The 25,444-nt window shown below is 35.1% G+C and overlaps 3 protein-coding genes across 3 annotated transcripts; 1 reads left to right on the plus strand and 2 right to left on the minus strand.

The window, feature by feature from the left end:
* Positions 1–4,133: 4,133 nt before the first annotated feature.
* Positions 4,134–7,403, minus strand: LOC131006257 (putative late blight resistance protein homolog R1A-4). The gene is made up of 2 exons (XM_057933439.1): positions 7,140–7,403; positions 4,134–6,429 (listed from the first exon to the last, which is right to left on the minus strand). The coding sequence occupies exons 1-2, from the start codon at positions 7,356–7,358 to the stop codon at positions 4,369–4,371; spliced, it is 2,280 nt and encodes a 759-aa protein (XP_057789422.1). The 5' UTR covers positions 7,359–7,403; the 3' UTR covers positions 4,134–4,368.
* A 2,249-nt stretch (positions 7,404–9,652) lies between these two features.
* LOC131013662 (receptor-like protein 19) lies at positions 9,653–12,497 on the minus strand. The gene has a single exon (XM_057941791.1). It carries the CDS (start codon positions 12,456–12,458, stop codon positions 9,810–9,812), a length of 2,649 nt encoding a protein of 882 aa, XP_057797774.1. The 5' UTR covers positions 12,459–12,497; the 3' UTR covers positions 9,653–9,809.
* A 9,694-nt stretch (positions 12,498–22,191) lies between these two features.
* On the plus strand, positions 22,192–25,037 carry LOC131006254 (receptor-like protein 7). The gene has a single exon (XM_057933435.1). It carries the CDS (start codon positions 22,298–22,300, stop codon positions 24,932–24,934), a length of 2,637 nt encoding a protein of 878 aa, XP_057789418.1. The 5' UTR covers positions 22,192–22,297; the 3' UTR covers positions 24,935–25,037.
* Positions 25,038–25,444: the final 407 nt, after the last annotated feature.

Consider the following 25,444-nt stretch of genomic DNA (forward strand, 5'->3'; position numbering starts at 1 on the left):
TGATTGTATTGTGTTTTCCACAATTTTCTTTTTCCTTCTTTATAAAGGAAAGTGAGTCGCACAAGCTTCAAAATTATTGCAAGAGAAATCAGCTTTAATCAATCTATTATTAAAGCATAATAATTAAAACCGAAGAAAAAATAATTTCAACATATTTACATACATTGTCGCTAATGGACCCACCTCTTTTAATTTCATTTTAATTGATCTATTAGTCACTATTATCACTTTTTCTAATTTCTGTGTATGTGGAAATTACTAATAGTGAAAGATGGTTTTGTCTCATTAGCAACTACCCCATAAATACGCTTAATGTGGAGACCAATTCAAAATTGTAATGCTTGAATTTAAGCTACGGATTGATTGGCTGAGCTTATCCAAATCAGTTCTATCATTTCCTTCCAATCCCAATCATGTAGGCCTACTTGTGGAATTTACAAAATATAGATTTATCCTAGTTTCAAAACATTAGGAAAATAACACACTTAAGCCTGTGATAAATTAATCTAGTATTAGTTCAGACAATTGATCGAACACCTTCAGTTCACTTTCTCCTTCGGCAGCTGAATCAGTAATCAGTCTGGTCTTGAAAGACTAATTCAACGGTATTCATTAGCTAACAAAATCCCAGCAGTGAGATGATACGCTCACTCAATAACTAATCTAGCCTACTCAATTTGTTTTCACACTTTACACAAATGATTTGAATTATTAAACTGTTTTATTTTGAATAATAAGATCAACTCATTCCTGAGTTGAAACAACAAGGTTTTTTTATGGTGAAGGCATTGGGTATTATAAGAATGAGTAATGAAAACGAAGGAGGCAAGTATAGATGAATAACAACTTTGGAAGCATTGTGTGAGTGTGTTGTGAACAAAATTGCTGCAATCAGATTTGTACGTAGCTTTATATTGCCATGGAAAGTCTTATTAAGAAAGACTAATTAATATTAATATTTAATTCAATAACTAATAGGAGTATTGTTTTTAGTGTCAATATATAAAAATACCCACTTTCATATAGTAAAAATAAATTTTACCCACTAAGATAAAAATATAAAATTTTACCCACTTTTTGGGCGAAAAGACTAAAATACCCCTCCTTAAATATTTGCAATTTTCCAAAAATAATCCTCACTTTCTCTCATCTTTTTTTTTCCCGGTCCAGAGCACCTCTCTCCTCTTTTCTCTTCTCTTTTTTCTTTTCTCTCTCTCTCCTCTTTTCTCTCTATCTCTCCCCTCTTTTCTCTCTCGCCTCCAATTCTTCCAAATTGGCTTTCTCCAGCAGCCTCAAGCTTAGAAGCGGAGCTCCGGCAGGCTTCCGACGGCCAACACCGCCGTGAAAGAATGAGCGACGGCCAACCGTGCCGCGTCTCTTCTCCCGCGGTGGCCGCCGCCTTGTACCAGCGAAGGTCCGATGCAGCCGCCGCCGCTCTCTCTCTCTCTCTCTCATCGCAGATCTCTCCCTCTCGATCTGTTCTGCCACCGCCGCCTTGGACCGGCGAAGGTCCGATGCGTGGTTCTGCTGCGAAGATCCGGTCGTCATCTTGGGCAGAATCGTCGACGACCGCATGGTTCTGTTGTCGCTGGGGTTGGTCACCGTGATGGCGCTGGTGTTCACTCACGTCGGGTTGAATGTCCTCGTCGCCTTGATTGTGGCGCTGGTGGCGTGCAGGGGCACGGAGGATTTGTTCTTGGATGAGAGCGACGCCGCCGAGGGCGGCTTGCTTTCGGTGGTGTGTTGAGGTTTTGAGCCCTAGATTTTGAATTTGGGGGAATTCTTTGGTTGTGATTTTTTTTTATGCCATCAACAATTGTTGTATTGAATTTCATGGTGTTTGTAGCAATTCTTGGTTTGAAATTTGAGTTATTCATTTTTATTGTATCCAACTTCCAATCATTTTTTTTAGTTATCAATTTTTTTATTTGAGTTATTCATGTTCATATTTTAGTGGTGGATCGACGGATTAATTTTTTTTATCCGAATCAAGTTGATCGTTCAGTTATTTCAATTCGGTTAAAAAAACTAGTACTTTTTTTTTTCAATTTAATTGTTTAAATCCAATGAAGAAATTGATGAAAATCATGCAATTTTGTACAAATGTTCTTGAATTCACAACCAAGTTTATGAATTCACAACTGAATTATCGGCGTTGGTTGTGAATTCACAATTGAAATAGTGTTGATTGTGAATTCAAGTTTTATTGGTTGTGAATTCACAACTTGAAAAAATGTTGGTTGTGAATTCAAGCGAATTCACAACTAACACTATTTATAGTTGTGAATTCAAACTTTAAAACTTGAATTCACAACCAATACTTGTTATTCAGTTGTGAATTCGAGTTTTAAAGCTTGAATTCACAACCAAAATAAATTTTGGTTGTGAATTCACTGGTTGTGAATTCGTGGGCATTTGTAAAATTTTTATATGTAAGGGTAAAATGGTAAATGTGGGTATTTTTTTAAGTTTTTATATTAGTGGGTAAAATTTATTTTTACTATATAAAAGTGGCTATTTTCAAAATCCACTCTTGTTTTTATTAGTTTATTTCGATATTATCCTATCTAGCTACATCAAAATTTCAAAGTCTGGGTCGTCCCACATTAATGTTAGCGCGTTGATTGACTAGTTGCTACTAAAACGAAGTAATCTTAAAGCACTCCCAACAGATCACCTAAATGCATCACTAACTCTAAATTTAGGCTAAAACAATTGAAAATGAGATAAAAAATGCATCCAGCAGATCCCCTAAATTGGATGGGGCCCACAAAAAATTTTACACCTACCTAAATTCAATCTTAAATTTACACTCACCCTAAATTTATTTTAAGCTTATAATTAGTAGGGCCCACACATAATTATTGTTTTTATGTAGAAAATAGGAGATCTGGTGTATGCATTTATAAAATTGAGATTCTAAAATTAAATAGGGAAGCTTTAGGGAGGAATATAGGAGCATAATTTTAGGATTTCTGCTGGGAGTGCTCTTATGTCCATATATTCCACATGTAGGCCAATGCAAGAAATGGTAGAAAGATTTCAACACAATTTTTTATATATATATATTTTTTTTTTCATAATCTTTTAGTTAAATGTAGCATCTCGTTTTATAGTGCGGTACATTTTGTAATACAAAATCAAATTATTTTAGCTTTTTTTTATAGTGCACTATACATTGTAAAGAAGCCTACACTTTTCGATGTGAGACTTAATTCAAAATCAAATTAACGTAGCTTCTCTTTTTATGTTACACTGCACATTATAATTGTAATTTTTAATTTCTATTCTTTTTATTTTAGTTATTATAATTTTCAATTTTAAAATTCGGTATCTACTTTATTTAGAATTTGATTTTTAAATAATTAAATTAAAATCTATAATCCCCTCATTGTGAAAGGGCTTGCTGGAAGAAGAGGCCCACCCCGTTGAGCCCACAAGGGCTTTTGCGTTAAAGATGCTCTTAGAATTTCAAAGTCATTGTTTTTCAAAAAAAAAAAAAAAGAATTTCAAACATATTGCTCTTAGAATTTAATGTAGTGCAGTCGTTGTCCATATATTCTACAATTTTCCACAAATTTTGAGAATTATCAAAAAATATACAAATTTTGGCTCGTTTTGTTTTTTTCTTACTAAATATATTATTATAAAAAATTATCCAAATAATCTTTTTATTTTAAATTTTCTTCAACACAACGTCGTTTTAATTACGAAATATATTTTAAAATAATAAAAAAAATCATGTCACTCATGAATAATTGTCATCTAGCAAGTTAATTATAAAAGAATTATTTAGATAATTTTTTATAACAATATATTTCGTGGGAAAAAATAAAATGAATTAAAATTTGTGTCTTTTTTTGACAATTTTTAAAGTTTGTGAAAAAAACTAAAATTAATCAAAATTTGTGTATTTAGACTTCAGTAATCCTAAAATAAATTTACAACCAAAGAGATCGCACCATCATAGTCTAATTCCTTGTGTAGATTATGATAGCATTTCTTAACAACTTCCATTATTCTTCCAACTTCCCCTCAGGGTGCTTTATAGATGGTAGTTTAGGCACTAGCTTTCACCGAAATCTAAAGAAAACAACACTAGAAAATTTCGGAAAGGATGAACTCTGCTCGAAAGCTACTCAATTGTACTGAAGAAAGCAAGAAACACACAAACAAATGATGTGAAACTAGATTGTTCAGTCATCATAGCACAGAAGCGCAAAGCATAAAGACGAAAATGTTAGAGAATGTTGAAATCTAAATAATGTTAAAATCTTCTGCAAAACTTGAAACACTTCACATGCATTGAATCAAAATTGCTGATACCAAAAAATAAAACTTGCCTCATAAGCGTAGCTACCAGCTCGATCACTCGGTATCACACGCAGGACCCACGATGAGATCGAACGGCACCTCAAATTCGCCTTTTGGTTCTCCCTTCTTTGCTTCTTCGATTTTCTTGGCAGACTGAACTGCAGAGAAGCGAACGCGTTCTATTTCCAGTTTCTCAAGATGTGTTCCCAAACACTCTGGAATTTCTTTGAGGTTTTCACAGTTCTTAACCACGAGAATCCTGAGCTTAGGAAAGGAGTCGGTTGAGGCCTCCCAGAGAACTAGATTCGTGTTGAAAATGAGCAAGAGTTGGAGACTAGGAAAGCTGTCAAGACCAAGATTCCACAGCAGCCCAACGAATGCGTTGTCTTTCAACTTCAGGGCCTCGAGGCTTTTGATCATTGCCAACGCGGACATCTGCTGCCAACCCAGGAATGTATTAGTTAATGTCAGCCTCTTGAGATATGGCGGGAAACGATTCTGTGGAAGGAGACTGTGCAGCTCATCTTCAGATGTCTGTTCATAAGCTAAAGTACTATTCACCAACTTCAACTTTTCTAGATGAAGTAGATTTTCTAGGAACTTATTTTCAAAAACAGTGGCCACTTTGCCAGAAATCCCCAAGGTCTTGAGATTTTTAAGCCTTTTGGAGACGGCCTCGGTGCAAGATTCGGGTGACAACTTATTCAACGTATGAAGGTTCTGCCCTGCATCACCACTCCATTTACTGTCTAGGACAATGGCTGCTCTTGTCTTGAGATACCTCAAACGCGCCATATTCCACATATTTGCTTTCATTGTAATAGAACGAGTCTTGGTCTCAATTACAAGGGATTGTAGGTTCCGTAGCTGGGTGATTGGTTCCGGAATAATTTTCAGAGTTTCAATATATAGGGTGAGGTACCTGAGATGAATTAGTTTGGTAATCTTTGCTGGAAAATGGTTGAATATGATGCACCTGGACTCCAGAATCCTAAGCTTTTTGAAGCCGTCTGGTATAACTGATATGTATTGTGGCTCCAACTTGACAGGCTGCTCGTAGAAACACAAAAACGAACGAACGTGTGGTCCACATGGGTTTTCCTCGAGGAACTTAGACAGACCAGAGCGGAAACAAAGACGATGAGAGTCTTTTATCTCAGAAACTGGAGCTTCAAGTGTTCCTGTCTTGGATGTTTTAATCTCGTGACATAAATTCTCGTCCTTGGATATCTTTATGCAGAATGCACGTACCATATCATGAACCCGGCACGTTTTAACTTTGCCCATGTGATTTCTTTTCTCGGCCTTTAACAAGTTCCTGCAAATGAGATCATTCATATTATCTTCAGCGCTTTCCTCCAAGCTTCTGCCATTTCTGGGAAGTACAAATCCTTCTGAAATCCACAGCCCGCACAACATCTTAGCTGGAATCTCATAATCTTCTGGAAATACGGCCAAGAAAACAAAACATTCTCTCAAGTCATCTGGCAACCTTTGGTAGCTCAACTCTATAAATTCTCTTATGTGCTGCGACATCGTCTCCCATTCACTTGCAGCTATGGATCGAACGGTGCTCAATTGTGGCAGGCAGTCTTCCAAACCAAACACTTCATATTGTAGGAACTTGAGATTGTGGGGAGGTTTGTAAACCCGAGATTTCTCTGCTACGTCTGTTTCTCGGGTGGTGATGAGGACTTTGCCCTTCGCATTGTCTACTGGCAGTGCCTCCTTGATCTGGTTCCATGCAACTACACTCCGCACGTCGTCCAAGACTAACAAGAATTTCTCTTTCTTTAAACACGCGCGAACTATTTGAGCCAAGTCGTTCAAGTTGAGGCTGGATGTGTCTCGGCTGGGGAATAATTTTTTCAGAATTTGGAGGAACACATCCCTGGTGTCGAACACTTGAGAGATGTTAACCCAAATACGAATGGGGAAATGATAACCGATTTCATCGCTCTGATAAATCTTCCGTGCCAATGTAGTCTTCCCCTGTCCAGGCATGCCCATGATGGAGATAACGTCGAGCTTATCTGTTTTTTCCTTGAGATAGCCAGTAATGGTAGCTTCCTCCTTGTCAAATCCTACTACTTTGTTTTGCCTGATTGGTGTATCCTGTGTGAATGTTACAAAAATTAAGCTTGGGCGCCAACACCAATTTAATATGGAAACGAACATGGGATACGCTGTATCATGCAAGCCGAATCCAAGGTGATAAGATTTTTTGCATGTATAGAAAATAATTTATAACTCTCGTAAGCAAAATTTATAGATGTTTTAAGTTTTCTTGATGTGTGGTTATTGAATATAAGTAGATCGATGTTGCACAATCACAAATTCACAATGATGTACTTAATAGAAAGGGTTCATGGTAAAACATACTTCATTTGGAAAAAACAAAGATCAAATATAGCACCAAATATACAACATTTTTTTTTGAATTGACAAGCATGCCCTTAATCATCAAACAACGGAATTGCTGATTTATGGAGAATACTGTTCATGACTTGTGTATATAATCTAACCATTTAGAACATCTATATATTCGCATTTTAACCATGGTACCTAAATGTATAGATAATCACACTGCATAAAATTTTCTTGCGATTGAGGGACCTAAATGTATAGATAATCATACTGCATAAAATTTTCTTGCGATTGAGGCATAGCATGTTGGAAATTCATATGAATAATTAACATTACTTTTTGTCAAACAAACGATCACGTTATGCTTGCCCACACTGGGTCGGTGATCGGTTCTGTTCCAAATAATAGGGTAAAACTTGCCATGTTTCAGAATTAATAGTATGAGAATGTGTATTTACCCCTTTTGATGAATCTTGGACGCCTCGAGATTTGAAATCAAATGTAGCAAACTTATCAAGCAATGGTTTGATTCTGTCTTCTCTAATAGATTTCATCTCCTTGGCGATAGCATTGATCAAGCATGTGTCTATGGTGTCCTCCACCATGTACACCGCATCCCTCATCTGCCTCTCCACTAAAATCAACGGATCTTCCTTTTGCTTCGTCTCCGCCGCCATCTGCTTGAGGAAACCCTTGAGTAAAACCAGGTCGCTCTTCAACTGCTTCAACGTTTAAATACAAAAACTTTTAAACTAATTTTGTTAATCTCCTTCGATAGCAAGACGTTCCTCCTTTTATTACTAGATAGAGTCATATAGATATAGGTTACCTAAGCATCAATAATTAATATTTACCTTTTTTAACTAAATATGTTTTATTCATTTAATTAATATTTACTTTTTTTTTACTCAATGTATAATTTTTTTTTTCCAAGTAAGGAAAATCATCTTCATGATTTCGGCAGATTCGTTACCTTAGTGAACGCGAACACCTTCAATTCACGGCTGCAAATTTCCATTCTCACAAGCTCTTGTTATAGCAACAGATTTATACTTATATTTTGTGGTTGGAATCAATAATTTGTTGCCTTTCGTTTACTCATAGCAATTGACGGCCAAAAAAAATTCCATTCATGACAAAAGCCAACTCTATATAAAGGGTAAGCAAGAATCGTAGAAAGTTTCATCTTCGTTTTTTTAATTTGGCGGTATTGGCTGGTGAGCTTCACTCTTCATGATGGCTAGAAATTAGTTTATAAGTTGTGCACATCACTTGCTCGACGAATTGCTTGAGAGAATTTCTCTTTATGTTTTATCTTGCTTTCTACGAATTTTTTTTTTTTTTTTTTGTGTTCCTGATTAAGCTTCTTGTTTATGATTGCAGTGGAATAATTGATTGAACATATTTCTTAGTAATGGAGTTGTTGAGAGTAGTAATCGCAGATGTCATAATTGTGTCATCGCAACTCCTCCCTCTGCATGCGGCGGCTGGTGGTTTGCCCCCAACAAAGCAGAGAATTTGACAGCAACTTATTTGGATAATCAGAAGCTGATTCTCAATGCGCAGACGGCCACCATTGAAGGCCTTCCTCTGCTCACAGCCTGTCAATCACACGCACTCAAAGAAAGCAGGTATATTTGAAAGGGAAAATTGCCTTGCACGCAACCTTTGAAATTTGAAATAAAATACACCAAGTTTTAATTTTTCCCCAATTTAAAAATCCCCCTAAATTTAAAACTTTGGAGTTCAATATGAAAATAAAATTTTCTCTCGCAATCAAACATTAATTCACGAAAAAAAAATATTAATTTTTACTCACAAACTTTTAAATTTGAAATAAAATACACTAAATTTTAAACTATTACAATATATTTTCATTTTATTGTGAATTAAATTTTGACTGCGAGCGAAGCTTTATTTTAATATTGAATTGTTGACTTGCGAAGTTCATTAAATGCATTATATCTACGAGTTATCATTAAGCATACCAATATAATCTATGATTATCAATAGGAATTGCTTATGATTATCTATGAGAGATGAGAAACCTTGACCGCAAATAGGAACTGTTACTTTTAAAGTGTTTAGTACATGCTTATGAACTATCGTCGTTTGTGGAGGGTCATCTCCATGCTTCCATGTTTGTATGCTTAATAAAATCTCTCACTTTCCTCAAAAAAAGAAAAAGAAAAGTAATGCTTATATATGATTATTAATAGGAATTGCTTTAATTTGAATTTGAGGTTGTTTTGATGAAATTTGCCGTATTTTAACAAATTATTTGGTTAGTTAGTTTTGATGAAATTTTAATATTTGAAAAATAATTTTACCAAGTAGTTATAATAACAAAATTCGGTTATATCATGAGCATGTCTACCATTAGGTGACTTTTCTCTTGTGCTCATCATTTGCCTTCTTGTGAACTCTACATTTTTTTCATTCATAATTTTGGGTTTTTTGTTGTATTGTGTTTCTACTTCAAAAAAGCTTTATGCCTCTCCAAATTCCAAAGCGTTTAGTTTTGATTTTCTTTTTATTTGTATTGTATTGTATATGTTTCATCTTCTATTGTTGTTAAAAGTGAATGGTCGTTTAGTAATAGTTCTCATTTTCATTCCACTGCACCAGTTTCGTTTCTGATGGTGAAGACACTGGCTATAGGAATGAGTCAAAATTAAAGAGGAGAGTACTATAGAAATGAAGAAAAAACTTGGTTAACATTGTGATCAAGAGTTTGATGATTCAAATGTGAAGCAATAATGTTGTGAAAATCTCTTATTTAACCCATTGTTTTTTGTTTATACATTGGAATCAGACAGCTACTTGAAACCCTAAATTCTCAATATTTTCTTCATAAATAAATTTTATATGTGCAAAAATCATCATCAAGGTTGAAATTTGCAAGGTCTTGTGAAAAGGACAAAAAAAAATGCAACTATAAAATAGTAGGAGACCAATTACCTCATAAGTGTACACGTGATTATAAAAATTGTATCATCAAAATGATATGCAAAAAACCTAAAAACTTGAATAAATCACGCGGTCCTAAACATCTTCTTCAACTGTTTTTTTAGACAAAAACACATACAAGCAAAATTAAAGAAACCAAATAGCAATTAATGCCAACACTATTGTCTTCTCACTTGATTCCTCAGTGCTACTCTTCTTGCATGTCTTCTTCTTCTCCTTCTTCTGATTCTAGCATCGCATATATCTTCAAACACCTCTTCCACTTTTCCAAAGTATTTTCCTCTGAAGCTTCGGCAGAACAAAAGTAGCCACACAATGATTCCTAAGCCCACAACATATCCAAGCGCAGCAGATACGTATTCCCACTCGATCTCCCTCTTCTCTTCCCCATTTTCATCTTCTTGTGGCCACAAATGATCGCTGCCATCAGTAGGACTGCAGCTTATGTTGAGATTGAAACCACACAACCCCGGATTCCCTTTGAAGGAATCAGCTGAAAATGTTTGAAACTGACGGCTATTTGGAATCATCCCGACCAGCTTATTGTAGGAGAGATTCAAGACTGAAAGGAATGAGAGCCCTCCAAGCTCCACCGGTATTGGCCCGGTGAGTCGGTTTCCAGAGAGGTCGAGTGATTCGAGATTCCTCAACTTACCAAATGAGTTTGGGATGCTTCCATTGAGGGCATTGTGGGAGAGGTTGAGCTGATGAAGTGAGGTAAGATCACCAATTGCATTTGGTATCTCTCCTTCAAAATTATTGCAAGAGAAATCAATGATGCCAGAGTCTGCCCAAATCTTATCAAGCTGACGGGTTACCCCTTTAATGGTTAATGTTATGACAGAGCTCAACAATTCGAAGTAAGTGACTTCGTCGAATTGTTCACGATAACCTGACACCATTGAACTCCAACTAGAGAAGTTTATTGATTCCAGAGATCCACTGAAATTATTTGAAGATATATCCACAATTTGAAGTTCTGGCCAACTCGTCTGACATGTGACTTCTCCATGGAATTTGTTGGAGCTCAAAACAAGACCACGCAATCGCAACTTGGATGATAGCATGCATGGGAAAGTGTCGTTGATGTTGTTGTTCCCAACATTCATTAACTGCAACCCAAAACATCTTTCAAGGGACTTTGGGATCTTCCCTTCTAAAGTATTATTGTTAAGATCCAAATATCCAAGTTGACAATCCTGAGGAAAATTATCTGGAATGCTACTGTTGATGTTGTTTCGCCCCAAATTGATCACTCCAATGTTTAGCTCAATTAGGCAAGGGGGTATGCCGCCACTTAATATATTGCCAGACAAGTCAAGCAAAGAGAGTTGTGTGGCAGTGCAAAGGGAGGTTGGAATGGATCCATTTAAACTGTTATTAGCAAGAGATATGGACGAGAGTTGAGACGAAGGTGGAATGGGCAGGTGCAACTCACCCTTGAGCTGGTTAGAATGCAAGTATAGCCGTTCAAGAGAAGTAGGGATATGGTAAGGCTTTTGCAGATGTGTTAGAAGATTGAAAGAGAGGTTCAAATACTGAAGCTGTGTTCCCCAAATCCAATTAGGTATCTCCCCACCAATCCGATTGTCCGAGAGTACCAATTTTTCCATATCTAAATTTTTGATGAAATTAGGAAAATGGGACAAGTTACATGAACCTAGTCCTAACCCTTTTAGTTGGAGACTTCCATATGAAGTTGAATTGACGTTGCCAACATATACCGACAATCTATTGTAAGATAGACCAAGTCGTGTAAGATTGGAAAGACTTCGAAAGTTGTCCAGTTGGAAAGTGCCACTAAATTGATTGTAGCTAAGATAAAGTTCCAACAATGAAGGGAGAGCAAAGAGAGAGTGGGGAATATTACCAGAGAATGAATTACTCCTCAAATCTAAATAAACAAGATGGGAAAGACCTTCAAACTCAGTAGAAGAAAGTGAGCCTGTGAATGAATTACCTGACAAATCGAGACGAATCAGGTTGGTTAGGTTAGCAAAGGTGGATGGAATCGAACCCTTCAAACCGCAGTTAGCAAGAGTCAAGGTGGTCAAACTTGGAAAATTGGCAAACAAGTCTGGAAGTTCTGATCCAAGATGGTTAAAATCTAGTTGAAGGATGGAAAGGGAATGGAGTTGCCCAAAGGACTTAGCTAAAGGCCCAGACAAACCACATTCACGGCAGCTCAAGGTGGTGAGGTTGGGTAAATATGATGATATAATGTGGCTCCATTTTCTCCTCTCTTGAGAGGAAGTAACATTGACACCATCAAGATAGAGCTCTCGAAGCCCTGTTAAATTTTGGATAAGCATCTCCAGTTTCACAGAATTTGTAGAATCATAGGACATATCGAGACTAACCAACCTCCTCAAGGAAGAAATTTCAGGTGGAACCTGCCCAGCAAATCCAACAGCTGACAAATTCAAGTGTGTCAAATAGGTGAGATTGTGAATACCTCTTGGAATGGGAGTGTAGAAATAATTGTAGGCTAGATTTAGCTTCTGCAGATGCACAAGTTTGAAGAGACTCGATGAATCCTCGATTCCACCAGAAATGGACTCACGATCGAGCTGCAAACTAACGACGTAGCCAGCAGCATCACATTCCACACCGGGCCACTTGCAGCACTCATCCGTTTCATTCCATCGCACCAATTTTGTTGAAAGAGGAGATTCGAAACTCAACTCATCCTTGAGTTGAAGCAACAAGATTTTCTGATGGTGAAGACATTGGGTATTATAAGAATGAGTAGTGAAAATGAAGGAGGAAATTAGTGTAGAAATGACGAAGAACAACTTTGGAAGCATTGTGATGAAGAGGCTATTAATTGATAGTATTGTGATTTGTGTTTTCTACAAACTTGTGCAAGTGGCTTTAAATAAGCCACTAGAAAGACTATTGCACTTATAAAGTACTCCTTCCGTCCCACTAGACTTGGCACACTTGCCTTTTTTGTTTGTCCCACTAGAATTGACACTTTCCTAAAATAGTATGTGGTCCCTACTTTCTCTACTCACATAAAATAAGTGGACCCTACCTACTTTACACTTTTAACCCTTTATTCTTAATCTCCGTGCCAACTCAAAAGTGCCAAGTCTAGTGGGACGGAGGGAGTATCTATTACTCCCTCCGTCCCACTATTTTAGTCCCCTTCCAGTTTTCACACATATTAAGAAAATGCATTTAATTTTTATATTTTTATCTTTTATACCCTTATTTATTATTTCCACACACCCTTTTCACATTTAAGTGAAGCATTAAATAAGGTTAATTTAGTAAAAACAATACTTTTATATAGTATTAATTAGAAAAGTGGACTATCTTTTTGGGACATCTCAAAATGGAATAAGGGACTAAAATGGTGGGACGGAGGGAGTACTATATAATTAATTTAGTGCGAGCTTTTTAGCAACTTTCATTTGTTCAATTGTTCTAGGAGGTCGATGAGTTGATTTGTTAATTAATGCAATAAGCTTGAATGGACCATAGGTAGTTTTATCTCATAGCATCACTCAAAATATGAAATAAATAATTACTAAAAATTAATCAGTTATTTGCAAGAGTTTGCTATGTAATAAAAGTCGTTATTGTATTAGGATTAGGGGTGTCAATTGGCGGATTTTACCCGGACTGATCTGGAATCGTTCATTACCCGTTGAGCTATAAAGTAACGGTTCTGATTTTGATTCCGATTCTAGACCCGACCTAGAACCTAACCGGTCTAGACCCAATTCGACCCGTTTGTTTCGGGTCCTATCCGACCCGTAATTTTTTATTTTTTTATTTTAAATTTCGAGTCGTACCCGTATGGGTTCACCGTTCACACTTCTTTGTCAAATTGAGGGCAACGGTAATGAGAGAGTGAGGGTTTCACCATGGCTGTTTTGGATTCGTAGGCCTTTTTGGGTTTGGGTAATGGGTATTATTAGGCCCACGGGTAATTAACCTACCCGGACCATTTTATTTTGTCATTTAATGGTTCGGTTCGGTCCGGGTCCAATAAGCCATGAGTCGGTTATGGATTTGGAACTGTAATAATTTTAATGGTTCCGGTCCGGGTAAAATTCGCCCATTGACATCCCTAATTAGGATTACATAGTGTAGCTGATAGTTTGTCCACATATTCCACAAGTAGGCCAATCCGCGTAACGATTTTTTGTAACTAGTAATCGTAAATATAGAGAAAAGACAAAAAAAGTGGGCAATAGAAGAAATTGCCATAGATATGCTTGTGGATGTGGTGAGAGGAAGACTTCGTTTTTTTCTAAACCGATGGAGAAGGAAAGACTAAATGGTTGACATGGAAGACTTCATCTCTCTTGGTCCATAATTTTTAGGTACGGAGTGAGTAATAATTTAGTTCATAATTGGTGTCTCATTTTGTACTTATGAAATTAGGTACGGAGTGAGTAATAATTTAGTTTGTCTCATTTTGTACTTATGAACTAATCGTGGACTAAAAAGTTCCATCTCTAATAAACCATGTAGACTTGTAGGCAATTTATTGATTCTTTGATGAGAAAGAAATTAGTGCATGCAACGATTTTTTGCAAAATATATACTCTTTTTTATTAATTTAATCGTTATCGTACATTGATTTTTAAATTACAATAATTTGTTTTTTCACAATAATTAATCTCTTTGTGATTGGTTTAGTCTTTCTCTATTTTGTGAGGTTAATTTTAAAATACGGATTGTGACATAAGCCTACAGCCAACCTGTGGAATTTATTGAAGAAAAAAAACAAAACCCAATGAAAATTTTAGTAATTAATGAATTTAAGTTTTTGGACTTCACATATATTTGGTGGTTATTTTCCTAATGTTTTCAAATTAGGATAAATCTATATTTTATAAATTCCAGTAGACCTACATGCATGATTGGGATTGGAAGAAAATGATAGAACTGATATGTGGCTTTAACGTGGGCTACATTGCGTTGACTTGATACTCTTCTAAGTCCTAACTATGAATTATTTGGAAAAAGCTTATAAGCTCCACCAATCAATCCTTGGGCTAAATTCTAGCATTTGAATTTTGAATTGGTCTCCACCTTAAAAGTGTTAATGGGGTTATAGTTGCTAATCAGACAAAACCATCTTTCACTATTTAATTTGTAATTTCCACATACACTGATGCACAACTTTTCCTTTTCTTTTTCTTTTATTTTTCTATTCAGATATTGATAAGTGAAATATTTTGGTCGATAAGAATTTTCCGAAACCATTTTATACTCAATCCTAAAGATAAGTAAGATAAATAAAAAATAATAATTAAATTATGCTCTTGTCATTAATTAGCGAATTCAAGAGTAAATTCAGGACAAATTTTATTATTGGAATTTGCCTCCTAAATAGGGAAATTCAGGACCAGTAACAAGTTTTGTTGTCAATTATGTTATTTAAAGAGTAATTAACAACTAAACTTGTGAAAAAAATATATGAACGTATATTTCAGTTGCAATTTTTACCAGAGTTTGACTTTCAGAGAAATTAGAACTTAGTTGTCAATCATATTTTTTGGCTATAAGTCAAACTCAGGCGAAAATTGCAACTAATATATAAATTCATACTTTTTTTTTTGCTTAATTGAAAGTTCAAGAAAAAGCAGCAATTTTTACCAAAGTTCGTATGTCTTTTGGCCATAACCCTAAATTAATTTAGTGCGAGGTTTTTTTTGTTTTTTTATTTTATTTATTTGATAGACTAGCAGTACTAAATGAAGAAATTTAAAGGTCGCACCATGTACAGAAAATTCGAATCAGGCCAAGATCTTTGGCCTTGGACATTAATCCTTTACCGTTTGACCAACACACACGCATTAGTGCGAGCTTTTTAGTATAACTTTCATTTGTTCCAGGAAGTGGATGAGTTGATTTGGTAATTAATGCAACAAGCTTGGGATAAGAATGGACCATAGGTTTTTATTGGAACATTAGAACTTCATCAATTGAGAATCTAAAATTAAGTACTTAGGTTGCGTTTACTTTGATGGATAAATTTATCCATGAAAAATGATGGATAACACAAATTTATATCTTTAAATGTCTCCTTCCTTTTTCAACATTGACACAAAAGAGATGCCTCATCATTTTTCCTTCCTTATTTTCACTTCAAGGATGGATAATATTATCCCTCCATTTTTGGTGTGACAATATTATCCATCCTTGAAGTGAAAATAAGGAAAGAAAAATAGTGATGCATCTCTTTTATGTCAAATGTTGGAAAAGGGATGAGACATTTAAAGGCATAAATTTGTGTTATCCATCTTTTTCCATGGATAAATTTATCCATCAAAGTAAACGCAGCCTAAAAAAAAAAACAATTCACGGCCTGAAAAATCAAGTATTTTTATTTTTATTATTATTTTATTATTATTTTATTTTTAAAATGAAGAAATTGTTATATTTAATATAGACAATACAATAAAATAACTAAATTTATGTTTATTTTGGAAAAAAATCAATTTTTTTTCTTATTTAATAGTTTATGGCTAATCTTAATGTAGCTGCATAGCATCACTGAAAAATTAAATTTGATAGTTTCTAAAAGAAATATTTTTTTTGCAAGAGTTTGCTTAGTAATAAAAGTCGTTATTGGATTAGAATTTGAAAGTCGTTGTCTTCCACCTTATGTAATACTCCCTCCGTCCACGAAAGAACTTCCTATTTTTCTATTTCGGGACGTCCACGAAAGAACTTCCTACTTTTTCCTATTTTGGGACAATACCCCACCACTTAAAAAATACTCCCCTTTTAAGACAATTCTCACCACTCAAATAACATTAATTAAAACAACACAATAAATTATTAATACTTTTTCACAATTCCCAATACACTTTATAACTTTTTCTCCACTCTCAATACACTATACAACATTTTATTAAAACCCGTGCCACTCCCTCCTAGGAAGTTCTTTCATGGACGGAGGGAGTAAGAGTTTGCAGGAGCGTGTTAAAACTATTCTTTCTATTCTACATCGACTCGGTAATGATCCTGTCTCCAAATCCAATATACTAGTTTGGAGTAATAAAAGGTCTTTTAAGAAGATGATGGCTCATTAAATTCTAATAATTCTTCGACTATTTGCTTTATATTATATAGTCAAGAGCAGTGACGGAGCCAAAATCTTTGATCGGGTCCGACTAATAGTAGTACAAATAAAAATCAATACAACTCATTTGATTAATTACATTATAAATTAGATACTCCCTCCGTCCATGAAAAAGAGTCCCATTTGGGACTCGGCACGGGTTTTAAGAAAGTTGTTAAAGTAGGTGTAAGTGGAGAGAGAAATAAATTTATAGGGGTAGTGTTAATATGACTTTTAAAGTCCCTAATTCTCAATTAACTTTTGATGACAATTCATAATTTAAAACCAAAATTCCGGAACCAAATTCAACGAAAATTCAAGAACCACAATTCAACAAAAATCAACAAATTTCATAACAAAATTCAAGAACAAATTCATTAAAATCAACAAATTCAAGAACCAAATTCAGATATCCAAGAACGAAATTCAAGACCAAAATCAACAAATTCAAGAACTAAATTCACTAAATAAGATTCCACAATCAAATTCCAAGCAAGATCGAAATTCAAAATTTCTAAAATCAAATTAACAAAACAAAAATTAAAATTTCTCACAAACCCAAAATTAATCAGATCCCAAACCCAGAGAGAATCCGAAACTCGAGGGGGTGGTCGATGGCGCTATGGTGGAGGTGGAGGGGACGACGACGCTGAACTCAGAGGCAGTGGAGGCAGGGAATCGCGCCGCCATTGCAGGAGCTCTTCAAGGGTTTCGATCCGAATGAGCTCGAAGAGTTGAGGTGGCGCTAGGTGGAGGTCGAGGGGATGAGTGAGGCGGTGCTTTCAGACGATGGGCTCGGCGGCGGCTGTCCGACCAGTAACGGAGAAGTGATTGGGCTCTGCAGCGGTGGCCTTCTGGTCGTGGCGCTCAGGGAAGCGGTGAGAGAGAGAGAGATGAAGCTAGGGGATTTAGGGTAGATTCTGAATTTTGGGGATTTAGGGCTGAGTGGTGAGAGAGAGAGATGAAGCCAGGGGAGCGGGAACTGCGGCGGCCGCAGTCCTCGCTGCTGTCACCTTCGCCGGCAGTAGATGAAGGCGGCGCGGCGTCTGGGGGCGGTGAGATAGGGTTTGAAGAGTTGATGGGGGCGGTGAGCCGAGGCACGGTGGCAGAGGCGACGACCTAGCTGCTGCCGGAGAGGTGAAGGGGAAGAGAGGCGTAGGTCGGGTCCGAGCCTCGTCGGAGGAGGAACCACGCCGGGGAAGAGGGGAAGGGGAAGGGGAAGAAGGGCGTAGGTTTGATGAGAGAGAAGAGAGAGAATTTTATGGTTAATTGTCTTTAATTAAGTTTAAAGTGAGGAGAGTTTTTAATTATTGAGGTGGGTCCTCAATGGCAAATGAAGTAAATACATAAAGTTATAAAGGGTATAATTGTATAAAAAGTGAAACATGACTTTTTTTTGTGGACAAAAAAAAGAGGGAAAATGGGACTCTTTTTCGTGGACGGAGGGAGTACTAATTTAATAAAGCCGTTTTATAGTACTAGCAGAGATGGCGTGCGTTTGTACATAAAAATAAATTATTTAAATGAATAAATTTTTATGAGTTATATACTTCCTCCGTCCCATAAGAGTGTATCACATATGGGATGACGCGGGTTTTAAGAAAAACTTGTAGTTAATGTATTGAGTGGAAATTAGTGGTTGTGGTTGAATTGATTGTGGGGTTATATGTAGAAATGAGTGGTTGTGGTTAAAAGGAGAAAGTGGGATCATGTCTAAAAATGGAAGTAATACACTCTTATGGGACGGACGAAAATGAAAAATGTGATACACTCATATGGGACGGGGGAGTATTTTATTTTATCATTTTAATGTTATAGAACTCATAATTTTTAATAAAAAAAAACTCATTTAAAATTTAGTATAAAAAATTAATTTTAATTAAATAAACATCACCTAATTTTGTCATCATGTTTATTTTATAGGTTTCATATTTACATTATTAATTTTAATTTCAAAGATTCGAGCAAACCATAACAGGTATAAAAGATAGAGAGAGTCCTAATGGATACTATTACTTAAATAACTATTAAAATATAAAAGATAAACCATAATATGTGTTTAGATATATTTCATGTATAATACATTAAATTACACAATTGACCTTAAATTAAGTATATATGAGGGATATAATAGGTCAATCAAATTTTGTAAAACAAGATTTAAAAATAATTACATATAATTGCATTTGCATTGGATTTTGGCAAATTGCAATTTGGATCCTCCCCTGGTCATTTTGAGTCACTCCCTAAAAACAACTCATTTTGAGTAACAATTTTTACCAAAATATTGTAGAGGCATTTATCAATAAGTATTTATTTTCCGTAAATTAACCTCGTTTTCCTGTTCAATCATTTAAAAACCTTAAATCAACATTATTTGGGTAGAGAGAAGACTTCAACGGCGACAATTCAGGAATAATTAGTCATACTGCATGTTTTAATGGCAGTCTTATTCCAAGAAAAAAAGCAAATGAGATCCTCTGTCCCAAAATATAGTGTGTACCACGTGTACCACTCTTCATTTTTTTATATTTATAAATTATTTTTTATTCAATTTTAATTTATTATGCTTTTATATAATATAAAGATAATTAACAAGGGTTCACTCATCCATTTAGGGTTTATAATAATTTTTTTATATTTATTTGAATTAATAATAGATTATTTGGGTTCATTAATTCAAAGTTAGGGTATATAATTTTTAAAATTTTAATTTTTCAATGATAAATACTAATTAGAGTTTATAATATAATAATAATTTTTATTTTTATAAAAAATAATTTATAAAACAAAGAAATGAAGAATGGTATACGTGGTACACATAATATTGTGAGACAGAGGATCCCATCTGGAAAAAAAGGTGGAAAAAATCTAAAATTTAGGACCACGTTGTGGAATTTGCTACTGAAATGAAAATGAGTTTCACACAATAAATCATTTTCGAGTGGGACAGTCATTTTATTAAAAAAAAAGTTTAGATTCTACCATTGACTTGACTTTTAAATAATCTCTGTGGCTTTTCTTCACAAATTAGAAATCTAATTCACCATGATGATTTTACCCTCGACAAATATTTGGTGTGGACATCTTCTAATTTAAATTTAATAGTGAAACAACATCGTTTCGATAGCCGTGTGGATAGTAAAATTAAGATATAGTATATTTTTAAAATTGACAAAATCAACTTCTTGCTAGAATACACGTCAGTTTTAAGGGGATGAAATTTTGGCTCGAGCAATAAATTTAACAATAGAGATAAATATAAACTAACTAACAATAAATCTATACAACCATATTATGACTAGCTATAAATAAGTCAAAAATGGATAAAATTAATTAATTTATTTTATTTTTAAAATAAAAAAATTAGTTATTTTATTTTATTATCTACATTGCAACCATTTTTTTTAAATAAAAAAAAGTGTGGAAAAAATAAAAAAAAATAGCTACAATATAGTGAAATAGCTAGCAAAATCCTCTTTTATTTAAAAAAAATTAATTGAATCAAGTTTTTTTTTTTTCTATTTGACTAATTTATGGTTAGCCATAGCATCGCTCAAAAATTAAATTTAATACTCCCTTCGTCCCAATTTTTAGGTTTATGCTTGGCAAGTTTTTAATAAATTGTTTGAGTGTGTTGTGAGTTGAATAGAGTGTTAAAGTGATTAAAGTGTTTTTAATAAGTTGTGAGTATATAGATGAAGAAGGGACCATGATAATATTTTTAAAGACCAAGACCTTAACTAATAACCATGTCACAAAATAATGTGTTACTTTTTGCCTTGATTGAATAGAAATAACAGTAACAGCTAAGCATATCGTCAAAACGAATATTAAGTAAAACTTTAGCTAGTTATAATTTATTGGACACGAATTCTCCTATCAGGTCGAGTGTATGAGTGAGACGAATTGGATCGGGTCTGGACGCGAATCTGGGCATCTACAATGTAAACAAACAAAAGGCGTCTTCGAATTTAGGTCTGCTCTGATACCATATTATCCGAATAAATAATGGCGGAGACCGATAGACATGAGAATAGGGCTAAAGGCTCCAACTGCTGACACACATATCTCAAGAATGAAAAGGCAATCAAACTTGGTTTATTTTTTCCAAAGTGACAAAGTTTGGTACCAAGCTAGAAAATGTTTGATCGCATTGGCCTACTTGATTTATATTCCACAATGATTGTGGAAAAACTTCAACCCTTGCAGCACGCGTCAACTAAACATCTAATCTCATTTCAAATTTATTATCAAAGTAACACAACACACTTTTGCAAAGAACACATCACATTCACATTCGTTACATTCTTCAATCTGTCCTACAATGAGCTGCTCGGAACTATCCCAAATGGCCGTCAATTCCTAAGATTTTCCATAGATTTCTTTGAAGGGAACAAAGAGTTATGCGTAAATATTCAATCTTATAGTTATTTAACTTTAAGTTGGTTATATAACATATTTTGTTGTTGTTTAGTTTAATTTTGATTGATGTAAAGCATATAATTAGTTTATAATATTTATGCAATTATACAAGAAAATAATGATGCATGCAATGATATTTAAAAAAAATTAAACACCCATAAAAAAACAACCATAAAAGAGTGAGATTACAGAAATCATAATATAGAGAATAAAAATATTCAAAATCATGCAAAGTAAATAAACATTCAATATACTATTTTCCAAATGTTTGAAATTAATATAAATCTATATTTTGTAAATTCCACAAATAGGCCTACATGATTGGAATTTGAAGAAAATGATAGAAGGGATATGTGGCTTTAACGTGGGCTACCAAAGTTGACTGAGGTCTTTCAAAGTTCAAAGTCCTATCTTAAGTCAACCATTTAGTCTTCTTCTCCATATATATTAGTTGCCATTTTCAATTAAGTACAAAAAAAAATGAATTTATATATTAGTTGCAATTTTTACCTGAGTTTGATTTATAGCCAAAAAAATACGAGAATTAAGCTTTAATTTCGCCGAAAATCAAACTCAAGTAAAAATTACAACTAAAATATAAATTAATGTATTTTTTTATTTAATTAAAGTTCAAGTGAAAATTGTAATTTTCACCAAAATTCATGTAACTTTTGACCATAACCCGAATTAATTAGTAGATGCTTCAGGTGTTCAATAAATCTATGCATCCCAACTACAAACTAATTAAATAGGGAAAATTTTAATATTTAATTTATTTCTTAAATAAAAAGAATTTAGTTATTTTATTGTATCGTTTACATTGTAGACATTTTTTAAATTTTTTATTTTTAATATATCTTTTTTAGATAAATAAGAAATTACAAGAAGAAACAAATAGCTACAAATGTAATTAAATTTCTTTTTATTTAAAAAAATAAATTAAATAAATCAAAATTTTGTCCATTTAACTAGTTGGTAGCTCGTCATGACGTGGCGTTCATAAAATCATTATTATAAGTGAAATAAGAGCTCCCACTACACTGCAATAGCCTTTCTAAAGGCACATATCTCATACCTGCAAGTTTGTTGAAAACACAATACAATCATCAATTAATTAATAGCCTCTTCACTATGCTTCCAAAGTTGTTCTTCATCATTTCTACACTAATTTCCTCCTTCATCTTCACTCATTCTTACACCCATTGTCTTCACCATCAGAAAATCTTGTTGCTTCAAATCAAGGATGAGCTGAGCTTCGATTCTTCTCTTTCAACAAAATTGGTGCGATGGAATGAAAGTGATGAGTGCTGCAATTGGAACGGTGTGGAATGTGATGCTGCTGGCTACGTCGTTAGTTTGCAGCTCGATAGTGAGTCCATTTATTCGGGTGGAATCGCGGATTCATCGAGTCTGTTCAGACTTATGAATTTGCAGAAGCTAAATCTAGCCTACAATGATTTCAACAACACTCTCATTCCTAAAGGTATTCACAATCTGACTTATTTGACACACTTGAATTTGTCAAATACTGAGTTTAGTGGCCAGGTTCCACTCCAACTTTCCTTCTTGAGGAGATTGGTTTGTCTCGATGTCTCCAATAATGCGTATCGGGACCCTCTAAGTCTTGAGTACCCAAATTTGGAGATGCTTGTCCAAAATCTTACAGGCCTTCGAGAGCTCTATCTTGATGGTGTGAATGTTACTTCCTCTCATGAGAGGAAAAAATGGAGCCACATTATATCATCATATTTACCCAACCTCACTGCGTTGAGCTTGAGTGGTTGTGGTTTATCTGGGCCTTTAGCTAAGTCCTTTTGGCAACTCCATTCCCTTTCCATCATTCGACTAGATTTGAACGATCTTGGAACAGAACTTCCAGACTCGTTCGCCAATTTTCCAACTTTGACCACTTTGTCTCTTTCTGGTTGCAGTTTGAAGGGTTCGATTCCATCCACCTTTGCTAACCTAACCAACCTGATTGATCTCGATTTGTCATATAACTTCTTCACAGGCTCACTTTCTTCTACGCTGTTTGAAGGTCTTTCCAATCTTGTTTATTTAGATTTGTGGAGAAATTCATTCTCTGGCAATATTCCCCACTCTCTCTTTGCTCTCCCTTCATTGTTGAGACTTGATCTTCACTACAATCGGTTTAATGGCACTTTGCAACTAGATAAATGTCAAAACCTTGCCAATCTTACACGACTTAGTCTATCTCACAATAGATTGTCTGTAGATGTTGGCAACGTTAATTCAACTTCATATGGAAGTTTCCAACTAAAAGTGTTAGGACTAGCTTCTTGTAACTTGTCCCATTTTCCTAATTTCATCAAATATTTGGATATGGAAGAAGTGAACCTCTCACACAATCGGATTGGTGGGGAGATACCTAGTTGGATTTGGGGAACACAGCTTCAGTATTTGAACCTCTCTTATAATCTTCTAACACATCTGCAAAAGCCTTACCATATCCCTGCTTCTCTTGAAGAGCTATACTTGCACTCTAACCAGCTCAAGGGTGAGTTGCACCTGCCCATTCCACCTGCGTCTCAACTCATGTACTTGTCTCTTGGTAATAACAGTTTAAATGGATCCATTCCAACCTCCCTTTGCAGTGCCACACAACTCTATTTTCTTGACTTGTCTGCCAATGAATTAAGTGGCGGCATACCCCCTTGCCTACTTGAGCGAAACATTGGAGTGATCAATTTGGGGAGAAACAACATCAGCGGTAGCATTCCAGATAATTTTCCCATGGATTGTCAACTTGGATATTTGGATCTCAACAATAATACTTTAGAAGGGAAAATCCCAAAATCCCTCAAAAGTTGCAAGTGGTTGCAGTTCATGAATGTTGGGAACAACAACATCAATGACAGTTTCCCGTGCATGCTATCATCCAAGTGGTTGCACGTTCTTGTTTTGCACTCTAACAGATTCTATGGGGAAGTAAGATGTCACAACATGAGCTGGCCACATCTCCAAATTCTTGATATATCTTCCAATCATTTCAGTGGAAATCTGGAATCAATAAACTTTTCTAGTTGGAAGACAATGATTCTACAGAGTGATGAACAATTGAGGTACGGTGTTTCCTTGTGGATTCCATTAAGCGTCACATTAACCATGAAAGGGATAAATTCAGAGTTTCACACAATTTGGTCAGAGTTTAGTACCATTGATTTCTCTTGCAATAATTTTGGAGGAGAGATACCAAATGCAATCGGTGATCTAACCTCACTTCATCAGCTCAACCTCTCCCACAATTCCCTCAAAGGAAGCATCCCAAACTCATTTGGTGAATTGAGGAACCTCGAATCTCTCGATCTCTCTGGAAACCGACTGACGGGGTTGATCCCGGTGGAGCTTGCAGGCCTCACATTCCTTTCATTCTTGAATGTGTCCTACAATAAGCTGGTTGGAGAGATCCCAAATGGCCGTCAGTTTCAAACATTTTCAGCTGATTCCTTCAAAGGAAATCCGGAGTTGTGTGGTTTCAATCTCAACATAAGCTGCAGTGATCATTTCTCACCACAAGAAGATGAAAATGAGGAAGAGAAGAGCGAGATCGAGTGGGAGTATGTATCTTCTGCGCTTGGTTATGTTGTGGGATTAGGAAGCATTGCGTGGTTACATTTGTTCAGCCGAAGCTTCAGAGAGAAGTATTTGGGTAAAGTGGAAGAGGTGTTTGAAGATATATGTGATGCCCGAGATAAGAAAAGAAGACGCGCAAGAAGAGTAGTGAGGAATCGAGTAAGGAGACAATAGTGTTGGTATTGCTATATGGCCTATGTTAGTGTGTGTTTTTGTGTAAGTTATCAATTCACAAGATGTGTAAGACTATGTAATTTATTGCTGTTTTTTTAGTTTCTGCATAACAGTTTGGTTTTAAAATGACTTGTAGTCAGGGACGGATCTAAAGGCCAGGCACTCCCAGCGGTCGCCTGGTCAATTTTTTTTATTTTTTGTTACCTATATACGTATGATTTAAAATAAAAATAAAAATATTTATATATGTTAATCTGGCCCAGTCATAATTGTGTAATTTCAAATAATTATTTCAAGATTCAACTCGTTTTCTTTATTAAAACTTTATTAGAATCATCCGGTGAAATCTCGCCCAGTCATTATTAAATTTCTAGGTCCGTCCCTGCTTACCAGCACATGCAAGCTGAATCTTCGTCCTCAGAAGAAGAAGAAAAAAAGCTCAAAATTTGCTTAGATAAAAATAAAATTGGACAGGATCGTATTGGTCATACTTTGTCATTGCAAATATAT

The sequence above is a fragment of the Salvia miltiorrhiza genome, chromosome 1 (genome assembly GCF_028751815.1).
Source record: "Salvia miltiorrhiza cultivar Shanhuang (shh) chromosome 1, IMPLAD_Smil_shh, whole genome shotgun sequence".
Classification (NCBI taxonomy): domain Eukaryota; kingdom Viridiplantae; phylum Streptophyta; class Magnoliopsida; order Lamiales; family Lamiaceae; genus Salvia; species Salvia miltiorrhiza.